The sequence below is a fragment of the Poecilia reticulata genome, linkage group LG16 (genome assembly GCF_000633615.1).
Source record: "Poecilia reticulata strain Guanapo linkage group LG16, Guppy_female_1.0+MT, whole genome shotgun sequence".
NCBI classification, from domain to species: domain Eukaryota; kingdom Metazoa; phylum Chordata; class Actinopteri; order Cyprinodontiformes; family Poeciliidae; genus Poecilia; species Poecilia reticulata.
In genome coordinates this window covers 15,157,135-15,181,186 of record NC_024346.1, presented here as the reverse complement: position 1 = coordinate 15,181,186, position 24,052 = coordinate 15,157,135, and the positions used below count along the sequence as shown (strand labels likewise).

Genomic DNA, 24,052 nt, shown 5'->3' with positions numbered 1-24,052 from the left:
TAAAGCTAGAGTCGTGGGGAGGAGCTGTGTGGAAGGGGCGGTGTGGGAGTGAAAGTCTTCAAAGTATGTCCACAGTCAGGTTGTGTATTGATATTGTAAGAAAAAAAAAGGAGCAATAATAACCAGTTAAGGTCAGCGTCAGAGTGCTGAAGGCCTGTGAGAATCTACTATGTGGGATTCTGCAGCACCTCTCCAACCTGGGACCATGATTACCTAACAAGCACCATTGGAACTGTACTCTCCCCATTGCATTTATTCTGCACACTTAGTATTTTCAACACAGAGTTAAGTCATTACTTGAAATTCGGCAGATGCTGAGTGTATCAGAGATGTCTGAGTGCAGAGAGCTGGTTGACTTGCTTTTTCACACGGTGCAGGGATGATAAATCTGGATCTGAACTTGACAAAAGCGATTATGTAATAAATTTCCAGTGAAACGGAAATATGTCAAGCATAAATGGAGAAGAAGCGGAGTTTGTGGAGAGATGTGCCTTACCGTCACTTCTTGGGGAATCAGTTGTGAACCCATCTTCAGTCATCTGTTGTGGTAGCATTGAAGCTGAACATGCTGATAAACAACACTGGCTCTGTTCTTGGGTGTGGTTTTGAGTCTGGAGATGTTTGTGCAAAGCATGTTGCTTCACTGGTGAAGCCCTGAAAATAATCTTTACAAAACTATAATCCAATAATGTCTGTAATCAGATAATTTACTTAAATCTTTAACAACAGTAGACCATTGGGGACCTTTCCCAGCCTCTTTTCACCCAGGAAAGACACTTATTAAATTGTCTTCACTCAGGAATGACTCAATGCCCAGGAAGCAACAACTTCAGCATATTTTCCTTCCACTAAAGATAGTAATGACACTTCTGCGGACACCCAATGTTGATTAAATGTATCATTCTTCAGCATTAGGTCATGGCAACAAGAACTGTAGATGTGAAACTCTTAAGAAGAAGGTTGCGTGTGTAGTAGTTTATTGGAATATTATTGGAATATTATTTTATACACTGCCCATTTATTGAAATTCCCACTGGTGTGCTTTCAAATATGTAATTGTGTGATTGAACAAGTTTTGTGTTCATGTATTTTTCCTGTCAAAAATCTTATTTTAGGCTTCATATTTGTTTTAACTTCTGTTCACTTTAAGTTTTATTGTAAATCTAATATGTGTGATGTATTGGGACATCACACATATTAGACACAGAGGACAAACAATCATGCACACACACTCTCACACCTAGGGGCAATTTGGAAAGGCCAAATTGTGGGAGGAAACCGGAGTACCTGGAGAAAATCCACAAATGCACATGCAGAATCCATGCAGAAAGACCGGGGCCGGGAATCGAATCCAGAACCTTCTTGCTGCAAGGCAACAACTCTACCAACTGAGCAGCCTGTATTGGGACAGTGGTGCATATATGAGAATATTTGCGCCATCTAGCGGACAAATTGAAGAAGTAGTCATTCTATAATTAAATTGCGTCCACCTTGAAAATCATCGATGTTGCAGTTCATCCTGCAACAGATATTGTCCATTTTAGTTCACTTGTGGTAATTTTTCAAGCTTTCAAAGTAAATGTCCAAAAAGTGTTTAGAACGAGCTGGATGATTGATGTAAGGGTTTACCAATGAAGAGATGGCTAACACATCAAACCCCGCCCATTCCAGAGGATTGGGCCAATCAGAGAACTCGATTTGATGCGAGTGGGCGGCACGTTTTTTTCCCGAGAAAAAAGGTAACAGGTTGCAGTTCCAGCAGCAACGTAATGAACTTGTTTCTACGGTCGTTTGCGAAGGAGTTGCTTTTCCACACACCCTTTGTGTGGACTTTGATGGATGTCTGGAAAGATATTTAAAGAATCTCCGGCGACGAGACGAAACAAAGCATAAGAAGAGAAACAGAGGAGAGACTTTAAAAAAAAAAGGTAAGTTTCGGTTGGAACTGGATCTTCTCGAAGCGCCAGACGGGTCAACCAGACAGTCAGTGTGATTTAACGACAGTTATACGCTTTAGCAGGGATTTTATGTACTTTGTTCCTTTTTTAGACGAGTACATTAGAATACAATGATGCTATGTTTTTATTTATTTACAAGTTCAACTTGTTAGCTATTGAAAAGAGTAACTGAATTAGCCTTTTGGTGACTTATCAATTCTGTGAAGTGAAACAACCAACTTTAAACGGTTACGTTAAAGCTGGAAGAGTGATTATAACCGTATAATTGTAAAAGAGTTCGTTTTTAAAATGTAAGGAGTGTGAATATTCATTGTATTTGTACACACGAGGAGTATGGGGGAAAAAAAAAACAAACCTACGCACCTGTGCTTTTAGAGCAGCGGTTCTAACAATTAGGGTCGGGAACACACTGGGGGTCACAACTCAACAAGTGTGGGGTCTTAAGAATTTCAGAAAGTGGTAACTCTAGAAATGATCAAATAAAATGTGAAATAAACGGTGCTAAAAATGAGTAAAAACAATGAAGTGGCTCTTGATGCTGCATGTAATTTTGTTATACTGCCGTTTAATAAAGTGTTCACACAGCTACACTTCTGCCTATTTAAACAATAGATTATGTTTCTGCTCTGCATTTTATGGTCGACATGGTAAAAACTGCAATTGCTTAAAGGTGCCTTTAATTACACTAAACTACATATGTTCTGAAACGGCAATAAAAAGATAAAATAGTTACTGAGAAACTGCACTGCATTCTTATTTAGCCAATGATTAATGTGACAATATATCATTATATATTATATCAATATATCATTCAATAAACTGTTGTATAAGGGTTCCACTGAATGGTAGAACATGATTAAAACACAGTTTCATACAGTCAGTTTTACACTGGCCAATTTTTTACAACACTTTAAAATAATAAAATCAAAATCCTGTCAGACAAAAGTTTTCAACTTATTTTTATTCTTTCCTAAAGAACATCTGTGACAAAATTCAAGTGGCTTCACAGCTCTATATTGGTTTTATTTAACAGTTAAATGCCACTGGCACTTGGACTGTCTGCTGTTTTTTTTATATTTTGTGTCATTAAATGAAAACAGGTCATACAAGCAAATCTGAATTGAATTTAGACATTCAAGATGGGTAAGTCCAGATTGGGCTACTTTGTAATTAATGTTTGATCTTATTATTTTATAGTATTTTAAAAATGTTAATATGTTTTTGATGATTTTTTTTAAAAAATTCATTGTGTACCATTTTTAAAAGTAGCTTTAACCCCATTTTATTAAATGAAAGTAAAAAATACTACAGTAAAACCACCTGAAAGAGATTTTCTCTAGAATGTATTGAATTAGATGGTTAGAAAAAGAAGGATGGTGGAATAAATCTCAGAAGATTATAGTTCTGATGTAGGGAAGGGCTCACAAATTGGTGTCACACATTTCACTGAAAAAGCTTTTGATCCTGACACATTTTTTTTTTAATCCACACCTACTTTGGCACAAATCAAACTGGTCTAACATGACAAGCCGTAGATGCCGTTGAGTGTGTTTAAAGATCCCACAAATCAGCCTCTTGGTACAGAGGCACAAGTGTCAGGAATGTGAGGGAAGGGAGGGCCATACTTATGTGCTTCTAATATGGTGTCATTTGTGTACTGTGTGGCGACACTGAAGTCAGGCTTTGTCATGCCAATGAACTACTTTGGACTTGAAAAGAGGAATAAATGGACATTTGTGTGTGTGTGTGTGTGTGTGTGTGTGTGTGTGTGTGTGTGTGTGTGTGTGTGTGTGTGTGTGTGTGTGTGTGTGTATGTGAAAGAGGAGTAGTAACTAGTTTGGAGAGAGGACAAGGGTTTGGTTTTATGTCAAGGGTGTAATTGAGAAGAAGAATATCCCTCTGCAGTAAGTGGATAACTGTTCACTAGGAGCAGAGAGGGAGTTCTGTTACTTTTAACCAGTCGTTGACGTTTCAAGTCATTAATATTTCGCTCAGAAGAAAAAGGAAAACCACTTGGATAGGGTTTAGCTTTTATTTTGGTAGTTTTTCACCCGTTACAATGAAAGACTGTATTGGCTGTCTTTCTCTTTTTATGGTATGTGACCTGCTTTGCTCATTCCTCTGCAGAGATGCTACGTTTCTCGAAATCCTGGTAACAGAGTGATGAAATCGCAGAAAGTGAGGAAAGAAGAAAGCAGGTGTACTGCAGACGATATTGCCATTGCAATATTTACCAATATAATTGACATTGCAGGATTTTCTCAGTTTCTCAGCCTTAGCAAACACGAGCTTAAGTTATTGAGAAATTTCTCAACATAAAATCATAAGCATTCAGAACAAAACATGTGTTCATTAATATTTAGTTTTAATTAGAACATTGTAGTGGCTTTGTTATTCTAGTTTATGGTGGATCAAAGCGTTTAAGATTTCCAGACAAAATCTTGGATTAAGACTAAATATGTTGCTGTTAGAAAACCAGTGAATGCAGCACAATTAAAGGCATTTTTAAGTTTAAAGCTGTTGGAATTAAGAGTGTTAATTTACTGTGCTTTTGAAGCTACTCAGTTGACCAGCATTATCATGGCATTCATTTTGTTATCTTCGATGAAGCATCAGACTGATGATATGTGTTGGTGAAATATCTGATCCTTAATGGCTCAACTTTGCATCGGAACAAAAAATCCTGATCAGACGGGAGTAATCCCCATTCTACTCTGATTATTAAAAAAATAATCAGTGAAATTGGTGTGGGCTCAGTCGCATATGTTTGCCTCCATGACCTTTTACATGGTACAAATTAACACTTCAGTATGATAGTTTATAGATTTTTATTCTGCTCCAAATTTTGTTGAGTTGGATGTTGACATATCACCTTGATAATAAACTTTGGCACAATTAACATGCACAAAAATATGACAGACTGGTGAGAGAAAAATGAAAATGATGGATCAGAGGATTTATATTTTGACTGCATGTTTCAGCATCATTCGACACTCTGGGTCTCTCCTCTTGTTGACAGTCTTCCCCTTATTCTATTTTCCTTTCCCTCCTAATAGCAGGGTGGCTCCAATTCAATTTCCTGTCTGAGAATTAAATTAGCGATCAGAGGCAGAGATCATGTCAGCATAACTACAGGATAATGACTTGTAAGAGCTGAGCAAGCTGACCTGAAAACGCATACCTGTGTTTTGTGGGATCTTTAGTGTTATCGGTCAGTGATGGAGGATAAATGGAAATGGAAACAGACTTTGACGTTTATATCTTATTGCATTAAAGTTAAGTTTTTCAGTAACAGCAAAACAGACCTGGAATCGCTGCAAGAATGGACATAAATTAATATTTCTTTTAAGTGATGCTATGTTTGCTTTTGTTGTGATCTTGCTTTAAAATTTGAATGACCAAAGAGAAGTACATCATTAAACTTGCCAAAACATAAAATGAATGAAAATATTAAAGCATCAACCAGCCTTTTATTGGCCAATATATTTTTTTCTTTCAGGTCTGAACAACCCATTTAACATTTAAGAAGATTTTAAATGTTAAATCTTCATTCTGTCTGTAACACATAAAAAATAATTAATTTCTATAAATGAATGTAAGAAACATTGACAGAAGGAAAAAATGCTACAGATTCTATAATAAGGGCAGTAAAACACAAAGATCATCTTTATTTATCAAAATGTAAGTGCTTAATCTGAATCTTATTTTCTCAGAACAGAGTATCAAACAACATGCTGCTCTTTGATTCATTTACAGACCCAAAAATTGTTTGCCTTCCCAGTTTTGATGCATTCAGTGAGCAGGGGAAAAAACCTTTGTGTTGTATTTGACCTGCGGGTCTGTGGTCAGAGCCGATCAAGGAAATATAGTTGACTTCACTTACCCGTCAGTTGATTGGTCCATAACCAGCATGTTTTGTTTAGATGCTTTATGAAATGATTGATGGTGTTTCTAGTCATAATACTTAAAGCTAAGAAGCTGGACTGAAGGGTTGATGGTTATTCAGCAAGCAGTGATCAGTTGTTTCCTAAATTTCTTTTAAAAATAAATAAAACTTTAACAGTGGAGTTTGGGGATAGAGAAGTTATTGAAGGCAGCTCTTTGAAATTGGACCAGAGAGGGAAGGGTCTGAAGAGGGGCAGTTCTTTGCATTCTCAAAATCGCTGCCCTTGTTTTCCGCCCCACATCAGACGGACAATGGGATGAGTTGCCCTGGCACCGTCCCCATCCCCATGAACTGGATTTCATTTTTCCTCTGACACATAAAAAGTGAAACTAATGGAAAAGGCACAATGGATCAAATATTTAGATGGTAACAGCAACTTCAGCTCCAACTCCACATTCCCCACTTGCTGATCAGGCTTGTCACCATCAGCGTGTGATTGATTGAATGTCGCATGAAGCACTTTGGAGTTCTATGAACTTTATAAAGCGCTACACAAATAAAGACCGTTCACCATTTTCCACATTCCTGTAAGTCGATCCTATTTCCGTCAACCTATGCTATTCTTTACTTTTTACATAATACGTGTGTGAAACGATGTCAAACAGGTATGCCTGGGTTCTGTGTAAATCTCACTGGGTCACAGACCTCATGCATGACTTCACATATTTCTTTTGACACAACGCTTCCTCCGGTTTGGAGGCTGGGAAAACTGCACAAACTGCTCTATCCTGACAATTGAATCCTCCTACAGATAATTCCCATGCAACTCTAATATCCTCGAAACCTGTTTGTGTCATCTTTAATGACAGCACAAGCGCCATCTTCACGTTCTTCCTCTTTCATTTGTTGCTATTGCGCAAAAAGCAAGGGCTCTCCCTTTTGGCTAGCTTGTACATTTTCTTGAAGTGGACTAAAGCATTCTTTGTAAGAAAAAAAAGGCTTTTTTTTTTCTTAAAGAAACCCCCCAAAGGGTCTCCTGAACAAGATATCCTTTGTTTAGAGGTTGAATTGATGTTTCAGTGCGAGGCAGGGTTATGTTTTTGATGCTTGCTTTTACAGTCGGTCCCTCTGTGTGAATGGGAGGGAGGGTTGCTCACTCACTGTATCAGCTTGGCTGGATTTTATCGCACGAAGCGCTGATAAGAGAAGAAAAGTTGGCTGTTTTTTGTCTTTCAGCTCACCCTCCCTCTCTTTTTCCCTGCCCACTTTCTGTCTCTCAGACCCTGAGTTATGAAGTGCGATGGAAGGAGAGTGGTAGCTAGGTTAGGAGGGAGTGTTTTTGTTACGTAGTCGCAATTATCAACCGTAGCTTTGCAACGTTGGATCTTGTATTGTTACAGAACACAGGGCATTATTATGAGACGATACTTGGAATGCTTAATTCACTACTTTTAGTGAGTAGAACTGAAAAGCATTGCCAGGCATTATTAGCGTGTTGAGTTGAGCCAGTCAAATACGGCACCTGTCTGCCTTCTGGCTGTTCAGTGTTGGAAAAGGAGTTCACCCTGATATGAGCCACAGAAACTTCCTAAAGTTTTTGTGTTGCTCCTCTCAAAGGGAGCGTCGTGTCTGGGTGTGTGCTTTCAGGTTAATGACTAATAGGGAGCAACAGGAACAAAGTTCACACAGACAGTCAAGGCTCAGAAACTGTCTGTGTCTGTAAATCTCTCCCACTCATCCGTACCTGCTTTATACCAGGAGAAGTAAATATGTGTTCATTTTATACAAAGTGTTATATTTGTAGTTGAGAGTTCTAGGATCTTAAATTGTCTCTTGAGTTCTTGAGCGGCTGAAAGTATTCAGATGGGAAGCAGCGATGTGAAAGTAAAACTTTATCATGCCATTTTGTGGTAGGATGTCGAGGTGGAGAGTCTGTAGGAGGCTCACGGCTTCAGCTCAGTCTACCTGGCTAGGAGTCTATCACTGCCTCTCAAAGACAAACGTGTTTCTGAAAGATAAAGCTTATCCATTGTCAAATTGGTTACTTTACTAAACCAGTTACAGTAACTTAAAAAAGTATTGGAACTCCTTGAACTCTACAGCCACAAACTATCATATTTTATGTGACAGACTTTAACAAACTAGGACGCATAAGGATTCGGAGTTCCTTAAACCCGAACGGTTTCATTTGGAGGCGTTTTAGGATTTTTCTCAATCAGATGTAGCTCAAGGTCAGCCAGATTGGATGCAGCGTGTTCTCTAGTTTTACCACAGAATTTAAATTCAATTTAGGTCTAAGCTTTAACTGGGTCATTCTAACACATAAATGTCATTTGATTTACACCAGTCTATTGTAGCTTTGGCTCTTTTAGTGTTGCTGTCCTACTGGAATGTGAACCTTCACCCCAGGCTCAAATATTCTCAAGCCTTTTAACAGTTTTTTTTGTCATTATTGGTCCATATTTACCTCCATTCATCAACTCTGATTAGCTTCCATATCCCTGTCAAAGAAAGGCAACCCTGCAGCATGATGCCGCCAATAGCATGTCACTGTGAAGATTGTGTCTTTACTGTGTTGTGCGTTGTTGGTCTTCCTACACTCATAAAGTGTTGCATGTTGGCCAAAGTTTCATTTTTCAAGCAACATCTTTCAATAATTTGGGCTTGTGGCAAACTGTCAACGGGACTTCTTATGGATTTCTTTCAACATGACACTCTTCCATAAAACCTCACTAAAATGTTCGGCCTTATGTGAAAACCATCTACCTTTCTGCTTCTCCTTCACAGTTATGTGCTACTTTGTGTTGATCTTTCATATAAAATTGTATTTCAATGCAGTGAAATATATGATTGTAATGTGACAAGTTGTCAAAATGTTCATACTTTTACACAATAATGCTGTCATTAAAATTTCAAACAATACAGCTTTTAATTGTAGTTTTTCTACTATGAATATATTATGAAACAAAGAAAAAACTACGAAACAAAAAAAGGCCTTTAATTGTCGTATCTGTTTTTTTTTCCTTTAGTTTTGAAAAGTCTGACCTTCCTGGCCAACCTTGTATCATTTCTCTGTTCTTTGTTTCTTTGGAACATTTTTGCTTATTCATCCTGCTAAATGATCCTGCTTATTTAAGGTGTGTGCGCACATTTTTTCTCCTTTCTGGGAAAAATATGTGCATCATCATCATCATCATATGATGATGATATCATCTGATGTACACTGTCTGAATTTCTCAGAAAGTGTTTAATTCAGCCACAAACTATGCAAATGGCAAACTTTGCTATCCATGTAAAAAAACAAAAACATTTTGTCTTTATCTCCCTGGAACATTCAAATCAGAAAGCTGAAATCTAATGTGGATTTCACATTAGAAATCCACATTAGATCCACCAGACATCACGGTCTAGAAGTCAGCAGGATCTGCTTTTCAACAGAGGAGGACTACATTGAGAGTCTCATGCAAAATAATGTTCAAAAAAAAAGATTGTGTCATGATCTTTTTTTTCCTTTTAGCTTAAACGATTCATGTGGCTTGCGAATCAGTTCATTTACAACTTGAACTGTTCATTTTAAGAGTCAAATAATTCACTTTTCAGATGTCTGCTATACTACTACATTGGTGTGCGTTTGGAAAAATGTTATGAGATACTGTGAACAAAAATCTTGTTTCCAATCTTTTGTACAATCAAAGACGGTTTAAAACTGTAACGGTTGGGGTCATGTTTAGAATATTTCTTTAAATAATAATAAAAGCTGTAAACCAGTTTGAAAATGTCTGATATTCCATCACTTTTCTCATCGGGTTAAAATGTTGTCTTAAAAAAACGAGCTCTTTTCATAATTTGTATAATTTTGTTTTAATGTAAGAAAACAAAAAAAATCTAGTCAAGTGCTTTAAGTTTATGTTGCTTCATTTCTGACTTTCTGTTTTAGCTGTGGAAGAAAACTGGTTTCATTTTATTATCTAAACTATGTATTTTAAATGATTGGCTGAAATTCTAAAATGATTTCCTCACATCCTTTTTCATAATTGCAAGGATTCTTTAACTTGGAATTGCATTAAAAATAGACATTGTCTTCCATAGACTGATGGCTCCTCTAAAAACAAATCTTGTCTCTGTTGAATTTTACCCAACAACCTCCATTCGTCTACGTATGGTTTGCGTTTCCTCTTTTTGTGCTTTCCTGCAGTAGAAGGTCGTCTGCAGTATTTTTTTGCGGCCTGATGTCACAGTGTGACATCATCCTCACTGTTTACAAAACACTATTGTTCACCAGTAAACATGCACTTTCTTATCATTAGTTCAGGTTAAGATCTCTTGTGGAGATGGCCCTTAAATAATTTTAGCAAAGCGAATGTTTCTGCTTTATAGTCAGCAGTTAAAAAATATGTCTTTATTTGGAGAAGCATTGATCAGAAATCTGTCACAGATTTCTGATATCTGTTTTATTTTAATTTTTTTAGAACTTTGACCTGCTAAGGCTGATTTTCTCTTTAAGAAAATCAGCCTTTCTTAAGGCTGAATTAACAACATAATTCAGAATATTTATTCATATTATTTCTTCAGTAAATGGTTATTAATTATTTAGAGATGATATCTGAGAGCAGTTCATGTAACATGATCTTTTCTATTATTAACGATAAAGTAATTGGAATTGAAATTTGAAAATTGTCCTTAGCATCCTGTATTAGCAAATAGTATTATGAAGACCTCTGTGTTCCCTTTTAGGGTGTAGACTCTCAGATTTCCAAAAATATTGCAAACATTTCAAATGTGATTTTTCCCACAACAAAAGTTGGAAGTATGAATGGATGAAACGGAGCATCTGTTTGGGGGCCGATCAAGCTAAATTATTGTCAATAGAGGATTTTTTTTATCCATTTCCAGCCTCTTAAGTTTTTTTGTTTGTTTGTTGTTTTTTTTATAACCAAATCAGATTTTTCTTCCTTTTCTTTTTTGTAGTATGAGCACACGGTCCTGGCAGAAGGACAGAAGGCAACCGACGGACTACAATGCCCAGGTCCGCGTCAGCAACAATCTCGGTGACTCTGGGGAAGGGCTGCCCAAGCAGAGGCCCAAACCTCAGAGCACCTCCAAATATGGCGTAGCGGTCAGGGTGCAGGGCATCGCCGGACAGCCGTACGTGGTCCTGAAGGATGGACAGAGGGGAGACTCGTACGGGGTCCAGCTCAGGACCGACTACTCCTCTGGCTACGGCAGCCTTCCCCGGAGGAAAGAGAAGACAGAGGTTCAAGCAGAGAGGGGCGCTTCTGGGGGAGCGGGAGGCCAGCTGGGACCGCTCCGCCGGGTTCAGTCTCACGGCTCACTGCTAGACACGGATGGAGGCGGCAGTAGTGAGGATTTTCAGCTATCTAGACCCCCTGGGGATGGGAAGTCTGGTAGTTATGGGAATTTGGATGGAGGGATTGGAGTGAGGAGAGGCAGAGAGGAGGTGTGGGGTACCAGTGACAGAGGAAGGGTTGCAGAAAGCACTATGTGGGATCGTTCTCACCAGACAGGCTCTAACAGGTCATTGGAATCGGTTAGGAACAATGATTCGTACCCTGACCCTCGCCAGCAGGCAAACGTGCCTCCCCCCTATCAGAGACAGACTCCTGTCAACAGACCGGTTGCCAGGTATGACGGTGCAGCACCTGGAAACCAACATAGAGGACTTGCACCTACTCAACAGCATACAAGAGCTACGTCTCCTCTCCTCCACCCCAAACCTTACACCTCACCCCCATCCTCAGCTCACAGCGGCATGGTACACGGCCAGGCTCCGGGCTCCAGAGTCGCTGGACTCTCAGCCAATCAATGGACCTCAGAGGAGCCCCGAGACGTGGATCGGACCGAGTCGCAGGTAAGAACCCAGCTGTGTTCTGGCCGGGCATCACAGCAGGCTTTTCTGTGAGCTATACACAAAACAAAGCATGCAACATTGCAAGGGTAGTTTTCTGATCTATGTCTTAAGGTGACCCCTGACCTTTTGCTGGACCAGGTTCAGAGTGCTGAGATAAGTTCTGAGGAGGACCAGGTGATGAGGACTGTGTACAACATCCTGAGACAGGGGTACAGACCTCCACATACCTGTAGATCACATTAGACTGATCTGATCAGAGTGTTGAAGTTAACTTGTCCCTTTTTACGTTCCTTAGTTCTTCTGAGAGTGATGATGTCATCAGACACAAAGTCAGGAGTATTTTTCTGAATTTTCAGAGCATAATGGTTTGTTCTTCCTGAAACGACAATATTTTTTATGGGTTTTTTTAGGAATTATCCCTCCTAGTGTTCAATGCAGAGAATGGTTACAGTTCTGTCTCCTTTACTCTTTCTCTGGGCAGCCTAAGGAAAGCCCTCGGGAGGAGTGGATAAGAGAAAAAAGGGAGTTGGAGACAAAAGTGGCTCAACTGCAGACTGCCCTGCGCGAAGAAAGGAGGGTAAGTGGAACAGAGAGAAAAATGTGAAAAGGTTTCGGAGGTTTCTTGTGACCTTCAGGCACAAGGTACGACTTGTCCTGGTTCTTCCTACTTTCTTTCTACCAGACCAAAGTTGGGATATTCTCAGCTTAGTATAGTTTCGGTCATGTTAGGTTGTTCATTAATTTGACGAATTTAATTCTGTATTTCATATACTCTGTATTTAGGGTGGGCCTATAATACAACATACAATAGGTATTTTTTTATTAGGATTTATATATGATTTACTTTACACCACTCATATGAACTGACAGGAAAAGCATACATATAAATGTAAATATTTATACTAGGAGAAATGTAACATGTTGCAGAGAAATTGCACCTATTTTGGTGCAATTTGGATGCAATCCATCCGTCTAAACATTATTTAGGATGTTTGACGACAGTTCTTGACAGAACCGGTTCAGTTCTATTATACTGCTTGGTATCCTTGCAAAAACCTGGCTTTTAAGTTCCCATGTCCAACATATAGTTGAGTTCAGGGTCAAACAAACTTTCAACCATCTACTCTAAAATGCCACCATCAGACAAGTGGAAATTGGTTATGAATTTCAAGAAATGCCGCTGCTGAAGCTGAATTAAAGAAAAAGGCCACATTTAAGACGAGACTGAATTTTCCAGCTGTCCACGTGAACAAGCTGCATGGCCTCTGTTGAAAAAGTTTCAGTCAGACAAGAGAGAGATTGAGCTCTTTGTATTATCTTCCTTGAAAAATAATTGAATACATGTAAACATCTGATCAGATTTTTATGGTTCCTTAAATGCGTGCTGGACTTTATGAGGATTTCCAGTAGTTTTTGCATTTTGGATTATATAAAGAGTTTTTCATCAAGGGCTTGGCATTCATAGAGCAACTTGGCTCTAATAATATGGCTCACTTCCAGTCCAACACTCATTTTAAGCTGCCTGGTCATGAGAAGCGGGTTCGCCTATTGTTTAGCTTGCCTAAGAAGAGGAAAGAGTTTCCAGTGTTCTTCAGCTGTTTAACTAATCTAACCAGAAGGGCTAATGGGGTTTCTGTGGGAGGGTGTTTCAGATTAATCCTTAGATTAATCCTTAAAGCCTTTCAGGCTTTGTCAGAGATGTACACAAATACTCACAAAAAAAAATCCATCTTCAATAATGACTCATTATACATTGGTTTAAAGTAGCTTAGAAATCCTAAGTTCAAATAGCTCTTAATAACTTGAGCTCTTCTGCATATTGATTATTGGGTAAAAGCAAACCTGCCGAAGCGTTTCCTAAAAGCCAGTTGTTTATTCAGCCAGCACCGCCTGACGCCTCGTGTTTCAGCGCTCTTATTTATTTATCGCGTCTGCTTGTGTGCAGGACTCGGCCAGCAATTCTGACCCCGCTCTGAAAGCCGAGCTCGAGTCGTGTCTGGATGAAAATCTGCAGCTCCAGGAGCTTCTGGACCGGAAGAAGAAGGAGCTAAGCGAAACACAATCAGAGTGAGGATACAGAATCACACACACACACACGCATACTCACATGAGGGCTTAATGCCACTGGTTGGGTCATGACTCAACACAGTTTAATGAAACAAGGAGTTATTGTTGCTTATTTGCACCACATACAAAACAGTCTGTTTTTTCTATTGAAAGAATATAAGTGGGACTTTGTTTTTGTTGCAGGCTGACTCATCTGCGCATGGACAGAGAGAAAGCAGAAAGTCGGGTGAGAGAGATGGAGGACCACCTGGCGGAGCTTCAAGATGAGCTACGAAGAGAAAACGGCAGCAAGACGGTACAACGTTGTCCTTCAGGGGGATTCTTGTGAAAAGACACATTTACTAAAAACCCCTGTCTGTACTCACTGTAGCCTTACTGTTTATAGGACCTGATGTCTAGTCAAGCACAGCTGATGGAGCTCTCCCAGCTGAAGCACAAGCTGGAGGAGACACTCAGACAACGAGAGAGGGAGCTCACCGCTCTGAAAGGCGCTCTGAAGGAAGAGGTGGCATCACACGACCGAGAGATCGAGGCGCTGCGAGAGCAGTACAGCGCTGACATGGAGAAGCTGCGCAGCAGCATGGAGCAGGTGTCCCAGGTGTGCTGAGCGCACCGCAGCCACTTAGACACGGAGCCAAAATGTTGAGAGCAACCCTGAGTGGCGACAAGCTAGCTGAATGACCACAGGGGTATTGAGGTCAATAATAGTGTGTAGGCACAACCTGGAAGATTCCCACATTTTGTCCTGATAAAATGCAAAACTTGAGTGGATTTTATTTGGACTTTATTAGGGGGAGAAAGTAGGACATCGTTTTTCAGTGGAAGGAAAGTTTTACATGGTTTTGAAATTTGCTTTGCCAGCAAAGCAAATTTGCTGGCAAAGCAAATTTGCTTTTCCCCAATAAAGCGGGGAAAAGTGTGTCCCCGCTTTATTGTGATGCACATAAATATACCCTGTAACAAATTGTGTCTAAAAGTTACTTAATTTGTATTCTCAAACCTCAGAGGTTTGTTAGAGAACATTGGTGAACAAACGGCTTGATGAAGACCAAAGAACACGTCTAGACGTTTGTCCTACAAAGTATAACTGTTCTTTAACCTCTCAGCAAATGTAATTTTTAGCTAAAACATGTAAGGATAGTCTAGAGCCAGGAGTCCATTTGACAGCAACTTTATTAGATTTTAATTAAGGTTGATGAAGGATGGAGATAACAGCTACCTGACTGTGGTCTAAGTATTTAAGAACATGTATTAAATCATCAAATAATTTGAGCTTGAAAAAGTGATTGACGTGACATACATTTATATTTATGTTTTTTGCATCTGAGTGGTGTAACATATTAAACTAGACTGAGCTTGACTATCGTTAAGGCCAAGGACTCACTTAACTATATTGGCCCATGTCATTACTGACGTTATTTGATATGGCTCAAAAAGTGGCTTGTTTGGTTGCATGTAATCTGAGTTTAAACAGAAATATATGTGGAGCATCACATTCAATCTGTTCTTTCTTCTTCTGCCCTCTGCCAAAGTCTCACGCAGGGATCGAGGCCGAGCGGCTGCGCGTGAACTCGTCCGTCCGCACCTTGCAGCAGCAGCTGGAGGACTGCAGAGACGAGAGCAACCACTGGATGGAGCAGTTTCACTCCACCAGAGACGAGCTTCGAAGCACCAAACAAGAGTGAGTTAAGCCAAGAGCTCAGATGGTTCGCAAAGTTTCTCCTCGGGACTCTTCACCTGCACATGGGTTTTCCATGCTTTTTTTCACTTTCGTTTCTACTAATGTGTTTCTTTTTTTTTTCTTTTTTCCCCTCTCTCATTCTTCCTGGTCACTGCTTCTTCCTGTCTTTGTCAGAGAGCCGCCCAGCAACCCTGAAACACAGTGAGGGTCACGTATTTCACAGCGTTTATGTGTTGACATGTGGAAGTTTAGATTTGGCTAACTGTGCTAACAGCTTTCTCACCATTGTGTTAAGACTATCCACACACAGCGTCATTCATTCATGATGCTTTAGCTTAACCATAGGGTCCGTGATGACCAAATACAAATTAAAGATCATTATTATTTTAGGACAAGTGGGGTTATGATTATTTCCTGAAGTTATTTATTAAAATCTGTGACCTCCTATGTTAGCAGAGACATTAAAACACAGGAGTGGTGTGGATAGTCTGCGTTTAGTGAAAACATAATGTGTTCCTGTGAATACATCTCTTTGATGTGATAACTCGAGCTGCAGCATTTATTTGCTCATTAACTAAACCGAATCGAATTCATGATTTTCACCCATTCAATCCAGCAGCTTCTGATGAGGTGATTAAACGGTTCTTAAAATAACAGTACACGGTGCGATGTTTTGTGATTGGTTGCTTTTGAACATTTTTCAGGCTTCTGCAAATCCGTCTGGAGAAAGAGGAATCTGAGGATGAGTTGAAGGAGCTGCAGGAGAGAATGAGCGCAGTGAAGCAGCAGACAGCAGACTCCAGCCAGTCAGAGGCTCTCAACCAGGTGCAGTATGTTTACTGGCATTACTCCAGGGCTCCTGGGAGCTCTTAGAGCTTTTTCAGTTTAAAATTTTCAATTTTATAAAACGGGATCCAAACAAGGCCCAATTTTAAAGCAGGGTCCTTATGAAGTCTGGAAAACTTGAAAACTATGTTGTTTGATTTCTTCCTTCCCTTCTTTTCTCCCTTTGTTGTCTCCTTATTTACCTAGCTTCTTTCTTGACTGTCTTCTTTCCGTCTTTTCATCCTTCCTCCATCACTTCCTTCCTTGCCTTGTCGTTCTTTTCTCAGGTCTTTCTTCCCTCGCTTTGTTCTTTTGTTTTTCCTTCCTTCAGATGTTTCTATAAAAGTCTTACCTTCCGCTCTTGTGTCCCACTTTCCCTTGTACTTGTCTTTTCTTTTGTCCTTTTTTGCTTTCATCACTACAGTCTCTATTTTTACAGATTCCACATTTAAAGCATTAGAAGTTTAGAAATGCCTCTTGTAAATTCATAGTGAATTTTTGCATTTTAAATTTTAAAATGGGCCTAAACGAAACGGAGAACTCCAACTCCACATTAGATTCAAAGTTCTTCATTCTTTCTTCTTAAACACTCTTTGCTGTTGGTTGTATTATCATTCCACCCTAAAAGAAAAGTTCAAATGCATCATTAAAAACACTGAATTAATCTGACACTCCTGCCAATGTTTGGTATATGTAAACTTCTGACCTACAGCGTAATGACCTGTACAGGAAGTGTAATCATCAGATTGTATAAACTAAATGTGTGCAGGAGCTCCAGCGGTGCAGCGCTGATCTGCACAAGACCAGGTTAGATCTGGAGAAGCAGAGGACTGAGTACGACAAGAAGGTCCTGGAAACCATTTCCCTGAAAAAGTCTCACCAGAACCAGGAGGCAGAGCTAAAGTATGAGATCGACAGGCTGAAGGACCAGTTACAGAGGGCCAAAGATGACTGTGTAAAGGCACAAGAGAAAAATAAACAGGTCAGTTCACTCTCATCGAAAAATTATACTAAGATATTAAGCTTTGCACCTGGAAAACAACTTATTCTCTTTTTTTTTTTTTGTCCTCCTCCAAATAGCTCCCGAGCCCAGCAACCATCTCGGAGCTGGAGCAGAAGCTCAGTGATGCTCAAAGAGAAGCCAGCCAGCTTAAAGCGAAACTCTCTGCAACCGAGGAAGAACTGGAAACTGCTAGAATGGGTTTGAGTAAAGCTCAGATGGACTTTAACTCCCTCCAAGACGCTCAGAAGGATCAGGAGGCGGCTAAGACCCGGCTCAAAGAGAAACTCTCACGATTAGAGGTGAAGCTGAAACATTATCCTACTCAGAGACGCTCTAAAACCATCAGACATAGAAGAATAACTGATCTGCTCTGTGATGTACTCAGGCTCAGCTTCAGAGCAACGCGACCGAGAGCTCTGAGGCGGAGCTCGCCCTGCACTCCGAGGTCAGGAGCCTCCGATCCGAGCTGGATGAGGGGAAGAGAAAAGCTTCCAGACTGAGCCAGGAACACCGTGAACTCGGCCTGCGTCTGGAGGACACGGAGAGGGACAGAGAGATGCTCAAGCAGACAATCACCCAGCTGGAGGACAGCAAACGGCAGCAGGAGAAAGCCATGGAGAAACTCAACAAAGAAGTACGAGAGACTGATTTCACAGTTCATCCTCGCTTCTTAGAAGGAAATGGTTCAATAAGTTCAGTCCATTTATATGCATTTCTCACACTTTTCTCTGTCTCTCTCAGTACGAGTCTCTGAATGTGACCTCAAAAGAAGAGATCCAGGCTCTGAAGGGTCAGCTGGAGGAGCAGAGAGAGCGAACACGAAAGGAGGTGCACGAGGCACACCGTCATGGAAACGACACAAAATCCGAGCTGGAACGAAACCAACAAAGCTTAAGGCGACTGGAGGAAGAAGTATGAAGCTGTTCAAATTGTTTTCACTTATAAATGTTTTAAGGATCAATTTTTTTTTGTTGGGGATGAATGGCTGACATACAGTAACCTTTGTGCAATTTAGAATACCATTTAAATATGAAGTTATTTCAATAATTTAGTTTAAAAAAAATAAAACGCGTCATAAAGATTCATTGTACAGAGTGGTGGTGTTCCAGGGATCAAGCTCATCATTGGTATGCATATTCCTGGACAGTTGAGTGGAAGAAAAAAAGCAGTGTGGCACTTGGAATGAATCTATGAGTTGCACTTTTTAAGCTGCATTTCTAAAAAAAATGAATTTATGCAGTAACTAATTCATAAGACAACACAGTATAACACATGGGTATTTTATCTGTTTAACTAGATGTTGCGACAAAAGAAGGAGCTTCAACTTTCGTGCGAAGAGAGGGACAACCACCAGCTGGACAAGGAGCTCCTCACCAACAGACTGCGCCACCTAGAGGGAGAGGTAGAGGCCAGCAAAAACAGCCTTAATGAGAAAACGCGCGAGATTCGCATCCTGGAGGTACGACGCTCACTTTTAGTGTCTGTTCTAGAACAATAATACAGAAACTGGGCACAAATGTGGTGTTGGGTGACAACGTTTCATAGAGAGCTTGCTGACATCTTCTTCCTTCCACCAGGACAAGCTGAAGCGTGTGGAGTTGGAGCTGGAGGAGGAGAAAAGCTCCGTGGAGATGCTGACGGACCGAGTGTCCAGGAGCAGAGACCAGATCGACCAGCTCCGCTCTGAGCTCATGCAGGAGAGATCCTCCAAACAGGACCTGGAGCTGGACAAGAACGCCATGGAGAGACACGTACGTCCACCTGCTTTAGCAATGAGGAGTAATACAGTACAGTGAAACGGCAGTCATGCCCCTTGGAACATTTTCACATTTGTTAGGTCGTAAAGGTTGTAGTGTTCAGTATTTGTTTATTCTTAACACTTGTCCCAATTCAAATAAGCAAGAAAGAAAGCAGGAAGTAAAATGCGTGTGATTTTTGTGTGTCGGCAGCTGAAGGAGCTGAGGAACCGCGTGGCTGAGATGGAGGGTCAGTCGCGCTCGTCAGCGGGAGTTTCCCAGCTGGAGAACAAGATCCAGGAGCTGGAGGACCGTCTGCGAGCCGAGGAGAGGTGAGCGCAACATGCAGAGAAAAACGTGCCTTATTCTTGTGTAAAAAAAGTAAGATTAAAATTTTTTTAGCAACAGACACTAATCCAAGAGAATGGCAAGTGTGAGAAGTTGGTTAGCTTTTATTTAAATTTTTTTCTCTATAATAAAGAGAGAAGAACACCATTTTGTCGTCACAACGTCGACTGGAGAGGAAGCTAAAAGAGCTCAACATGACGCTGGACGAGGAGAGACAGACGCACACCGAACAGAGAGATCAGGTATAATCACGGTGATGAAATCGGTGTTTGACACGCCGGAACACCCTGCAGCAGATTTAAGACTTGACGCGTGTTGCAGCTCACCCTGAGGGTGAAGGCGCTGAAGCGGCAGGTGGACGAGGGAGAGACGGAGCTGGAGAGGATCGAGACTCTGAGGAGGAAAGCCCAGAGAGACATGGAGGAGCAAACGGAACTGAAGGACGCTCTGCAGGCCAGAGTCACCGCTCTGGAAGCAGAGCTCAAGTGAGTTTTTTCTTTTTTGGGTTTGTTACACACTTTGTGCAGCTGAGATCATCATAGCTGTTTTTCTGAGTCACTAGCAGAAGAACAGAGTCTCCTCCTTCTCTTTACATCACGAGACGAATAAAACCGCTCGTAAAAATGACACCAATCAGATCGGTCGGCTGTGACGCGTACACGGAGGCTTGCACAACCTCCCTGGAATGCCCTATTTACTTTATTAGGCTGAAGTTGTACATTACTCATTTACTACAGGCAAGATTACTTCACAAACATGCTGGCAAAAAAACGGAGTGACACGTTGTTACTTTAACCAGCCAGCGGATGGCGCTCTGCTCTCCAGAATGCGTTGACTGTCTGTGTAGACCAAGTAAAAGAACCCTTCATAATGTTTTAAGCCGAACATTTAAAAATGACCCATTGCTGTCTGTGTCTGACAGGAGGAAAACTCAAGCATCGATGAGGCCGGCTTTGGATTCGTCCGCCCTCAGCTCAGACGACGACGACGACAGCCTGTACGACCCGTCCACCATCACCTCGTTCCTCACCGAGAGCAACCTCCAGACCAGCTCCTGCTGAGGATCAACTTCTGGGTTAGAACAGATCAAGAGGTTCTGCTGAGAACTATAACTAAAAAGGAGGCTTGTGTAGACTGGGGGAAAAGCTAAAGGGGAACGGTAAACACAGCAGACAATGAGGGCGAGCGGCAAGGAGCTTAACGACTCATTGTAGAGCTGAACATGGGGACTGATTTTTCCACACCAGCATGAATGTAAGGAAACACCACATCCCCACCATTTAAAGGAACTTCCCCCTCCTTCTCATGCACACAATACATGACCCAACTCAAGGTACTGCCGAAACAGACTTTACTGCACCTTTTGGAACAAATTCAGAGTCTGATCATTTCAGAACTGCTTCACTTTGAGAAGCTCAGCTCTGTTTTTTTTTTTTTTCTTTCTTTCTTTACTACCACTAAAAAGTTATTTTCTGTAACAGTTTCCCGTGCAGATGTCTTCAGATCAAATCTGGCTAAATTATATAGACGTAACCACAGCAGCAGTGGATCAAACAGCCGTAAGCTTTTAGTTTATATTTGAAAAAGAGGCAAACCATCAGACCGTAGAGATTGTTCGTCAGAAGCTTCACAGCTTTCTGCAGCTGCAGAGATCATTATCCATGATGAAGTTATGAGATTCCTGTGCTGTGAACACCAAGAAAAACCACAACAGATTATTTGATTATTTGAACAGAACAATATAATATAATAAAGCAGAAAAGGACCAAATGTGACTTTTTACTGTTGATTATTAGTTTATTATTTTGAGTTTGGTGGAAAAAACTTGAACAGAAAGTATGGAATAAAGGCCCATTAAATGAATAGTTTTTATGTGTTTTTTGAGTGCAAAAAATGCTTAGTTTTCCAGACTTTTATCCTTTTTCTATTTTCTAACGGTGTAGCCAGTTGATTTTTCATTGATTCAAATTTGTATTATGTCCTCCATCTTTGATTTTTCACATCACATTTTGGGTTTACAGTTTTGTCTGTGAGTCTCGGTGTTTAATTTGTTGATTGAATGCCTTCAGGATCCATAAAAAGCAACTTTTTAGGATCAGATTGAGCTGGACTTTTATTTTTTAGTCTTGGTCTCAAAACAAAGTGATAAACAAATATATATATTTTTTTAACAAGCAGAATAAAGGGGCCAAAGCTCACTTGCATCGCGTTTAGATAATCTGCATTTAATGTAGCTTACTTCACTCCTTTTTTACAAGTGGATTTATTGTAGTTAAGATGCCTAGAAAGGCAGTGAAGTGGGCCTGTAACACACTATAAAGGCTTTTGTTTCATTATTTGTTCTCAAATGTCCACAATGTCCTAAAACTCTGGGCCAAAAAACCCCCAGAAATTTGAGTCTTTTTTTTTTTATCACTTTTTCTTTTTTTTTTGCTGTTCTGCTCTTTATAAAGAAAGACTGATTATAACACACCTTTATGAGCCGGCCAGTCAAGTCAGCTGCTTTGCAGAAATGACACTTGTAAAAGAGTTTTAAAACTGTCTCTATAACGGCAGTGCCTGTGGACTGTCCCTCAGCTTCCACTTCCCTTTTGACAGCCAAACAAATGTTCTTTGTAAGTGAAAGAAAGCCGACCTTCCTTCAGCCAGCTGACCAGCTGCACGCAGCAGAGGCTTTACACCACAGGAACGGCACGATCGGGAATTGATGCCGTTTTAAAATCGTAATTTTTTTGTAAAACCTGAGTTTGCTGATCCCTGTAACTACACCTTGCCTTTTTTGTTTTCTCAGCGTTTCTTCACGAGTAGTTAGCTCGGCGTCATAAACGAGGTGGTACCAGTCAGAGTCCATCATCGTTTTACTTTGAAGGGATTAATACTGTAATACTTGTGATTGTGACGCACTATTCCACAGCAGAGGAGTTTATGTACACTTCTTTCCTATTAACCTAATCGAATATAATAAATTTATAAAATCACATTTGAATGAGCTGCTGCATTTTGTTCACTGAGACGAGTAACATGTTGTTTGTATAAATGCTTTTCAGTAAAACAAAAAAAAAAAAGCCTATTATTTTTAGGATAGTTAGGAATAAGAATTTACTCCACATTTCCATCTTAATCTGCACAAAATACTGATAATCTAATCTCTACCAGAATTTTGTGGAGAAACAAGAAGTACTGCTTGGTGTTATATTGTACTGTTGTATAATCGTGTAAATGTGTAAGAATTGCCCTGCAGTCGTTTAGGTTGAACCAACCTGGTGCGTCTTTGTTTGCCGACCTTGAGTCGGTTTGCAGCTCAAAGTGAGGCACTGTTGTTGGAAATCACTTTCATTGGATTCAAATCTAATTAAAGTATTTTTTTTTCTCTTGCAATAGAAAATAAAGGCCAAAACATTCTTCTGCCAGGTATTTATAAAGACGGCCTAATTACTATGCATTTCTTTGTATTAAGTCAGTGAAACTTGTATTTACTGTCAATTTATTACAATGCCTTTCAATTCTGAAAAAAAAAATTCAATGTTTGTGTATTGTTTTTTTTGTTTTTTTTTGTTTACACTTTAAGTGATTGGCTTCAGATAAATAAAATGCAACGTTTATGTGTGTATTTTCGGTTTATGTGGAAAATGGTACTTAACAATTTGTTCTGTGCAAAAGAATGAAACAATTCTGATTTGTACTGTAATTTACTTACTGTACTTAACAAAATAGATATTTTAGTTTTCTGTTATCTGTTAATTTAGCTACAATAAATATGTTAAATTAACACATTCTCTTTTGTTTCAGAGCGCACACACACGCTCAGACCTCTTTTTTGTATTATTATTTCAAACAATAACTCTCTGCCAGCTACGATACGAGTGACCTTTGAAAGGTTTACCGTCATGTTTCAGCACATTTCTCAGGAAGATGGATGACTTCTGCGGAAGAGATTGTAGTCAGACTGTCAACAAAAGATGTGTCAGGACTACTTCAGAAGAAACGGTTTGTCACATTGCTTTGTGCAAAAGCCAAAAAACACTGCAGCAACTTATCATGTGATAAAAACAAAAAGGAAACGATAAGCTTTTAGGGGATTAAAGTGAAGCATGCTGACACTGGAAAGAGATCTGCTCTCTTCAGAGGACATGGATAATGAAACGGAGCATGTTTGTGTTCTGACAGCATTTTTCGTTCTCGTTGTTTTGAGCAACGACGTTCATGGCCTTAAATGACTGTTGGGCTGCAAACAGGAACATTCATTTGTCAATAAGATTCAAATTCACACAATTAAATGAGTCTCAATGAGCAATAAACCTACGTCCTATACCCTATGGGAGTGAGGGAGTTCAGGTATCGGCCCCATTGAATGTTTAGTTAATAGAGGTTATTATCCTTTTATGGAAGAGTTTTAAAAGGGATATTCAGAAATTACCATGTGAACATAAGCATGTCTTCACGAGGATACAGATTGTAAAAGAATTTTAAAAAATGTAATAAGTTTTAAGCCCAAATTACACGGTTTGAGTTTTATTCAGACCGTCAGCAGTTCTCCTAAAATAACTTACTGGAAGTTAGTCCCATCATTTACTGAACAAAAAAAAGAAACAAATGTTATAAAAACTCAGACTGTTCGGGGAAGTGAGATTGAAACTAGACATTCTCAAGCCAACCCTGATAAATTTAATACTGATGCA

At 39.9% G+C, this 24,052-nt stretch overlaps 1 protein-coding gene across 2 annotated transcripts; it reads left to right on the top strand.

Moving 5' to 3' along the window:
• Window positions 1-1,724: 1,724 nt before the first annotated feature.
• Window positions 1,725-22,353, top strand: cgna (cingulin a). 2 transcript variants are annotated; one of them, XM_008431701.1, is made up of 20 exons: window positions 1,725-1,925; window positions 10,811-11,713; window positions 11,825-11,922; window positions 12,009-12,078; window positions 12,195-12,290; window positions 13,659-13,780; window positions 13,964-14,075; window positions 14,166-14,378; window positions 15,313-15,461; window positions 16,166-16,286; window positions 17,056-17,268; window positions 17,367-17,588; window positions 17,675-17,923; window positions 18,031-18,201; window positions 18,587-18,748; window positions 18,867-19,040; window positions 19,239-19,357; window positions 19,507-19,615; window positions 19,695-19,858; window positions 20,296-22,353. In XM_008431701.1, exons 2-20 carry the CDS (start codon window positions 10,814-10,816, stop codon window positions 20,432-20,434), a joined length of 3,603 nt encoding a protein of 1,200 aa, XP_008429923.1. In that variant the 5' UTR covers window positions 1,725-1,925; window positions 10,811-10,813; the 3' UTR covers window positions 20,435-22,353. The 2 variants fall into 2 exon arrangements, with proteins under 2 accessions (XP_008429923.1, XP_008429924.1); XM_008431702.1 differs by having other exon boundaries at window positions 1,725-1,928; window positions 10,813-11,713.
• The last annotated feature ends 1,699 nt before the right edge of the window (window positions 22,354-24,052 follow it).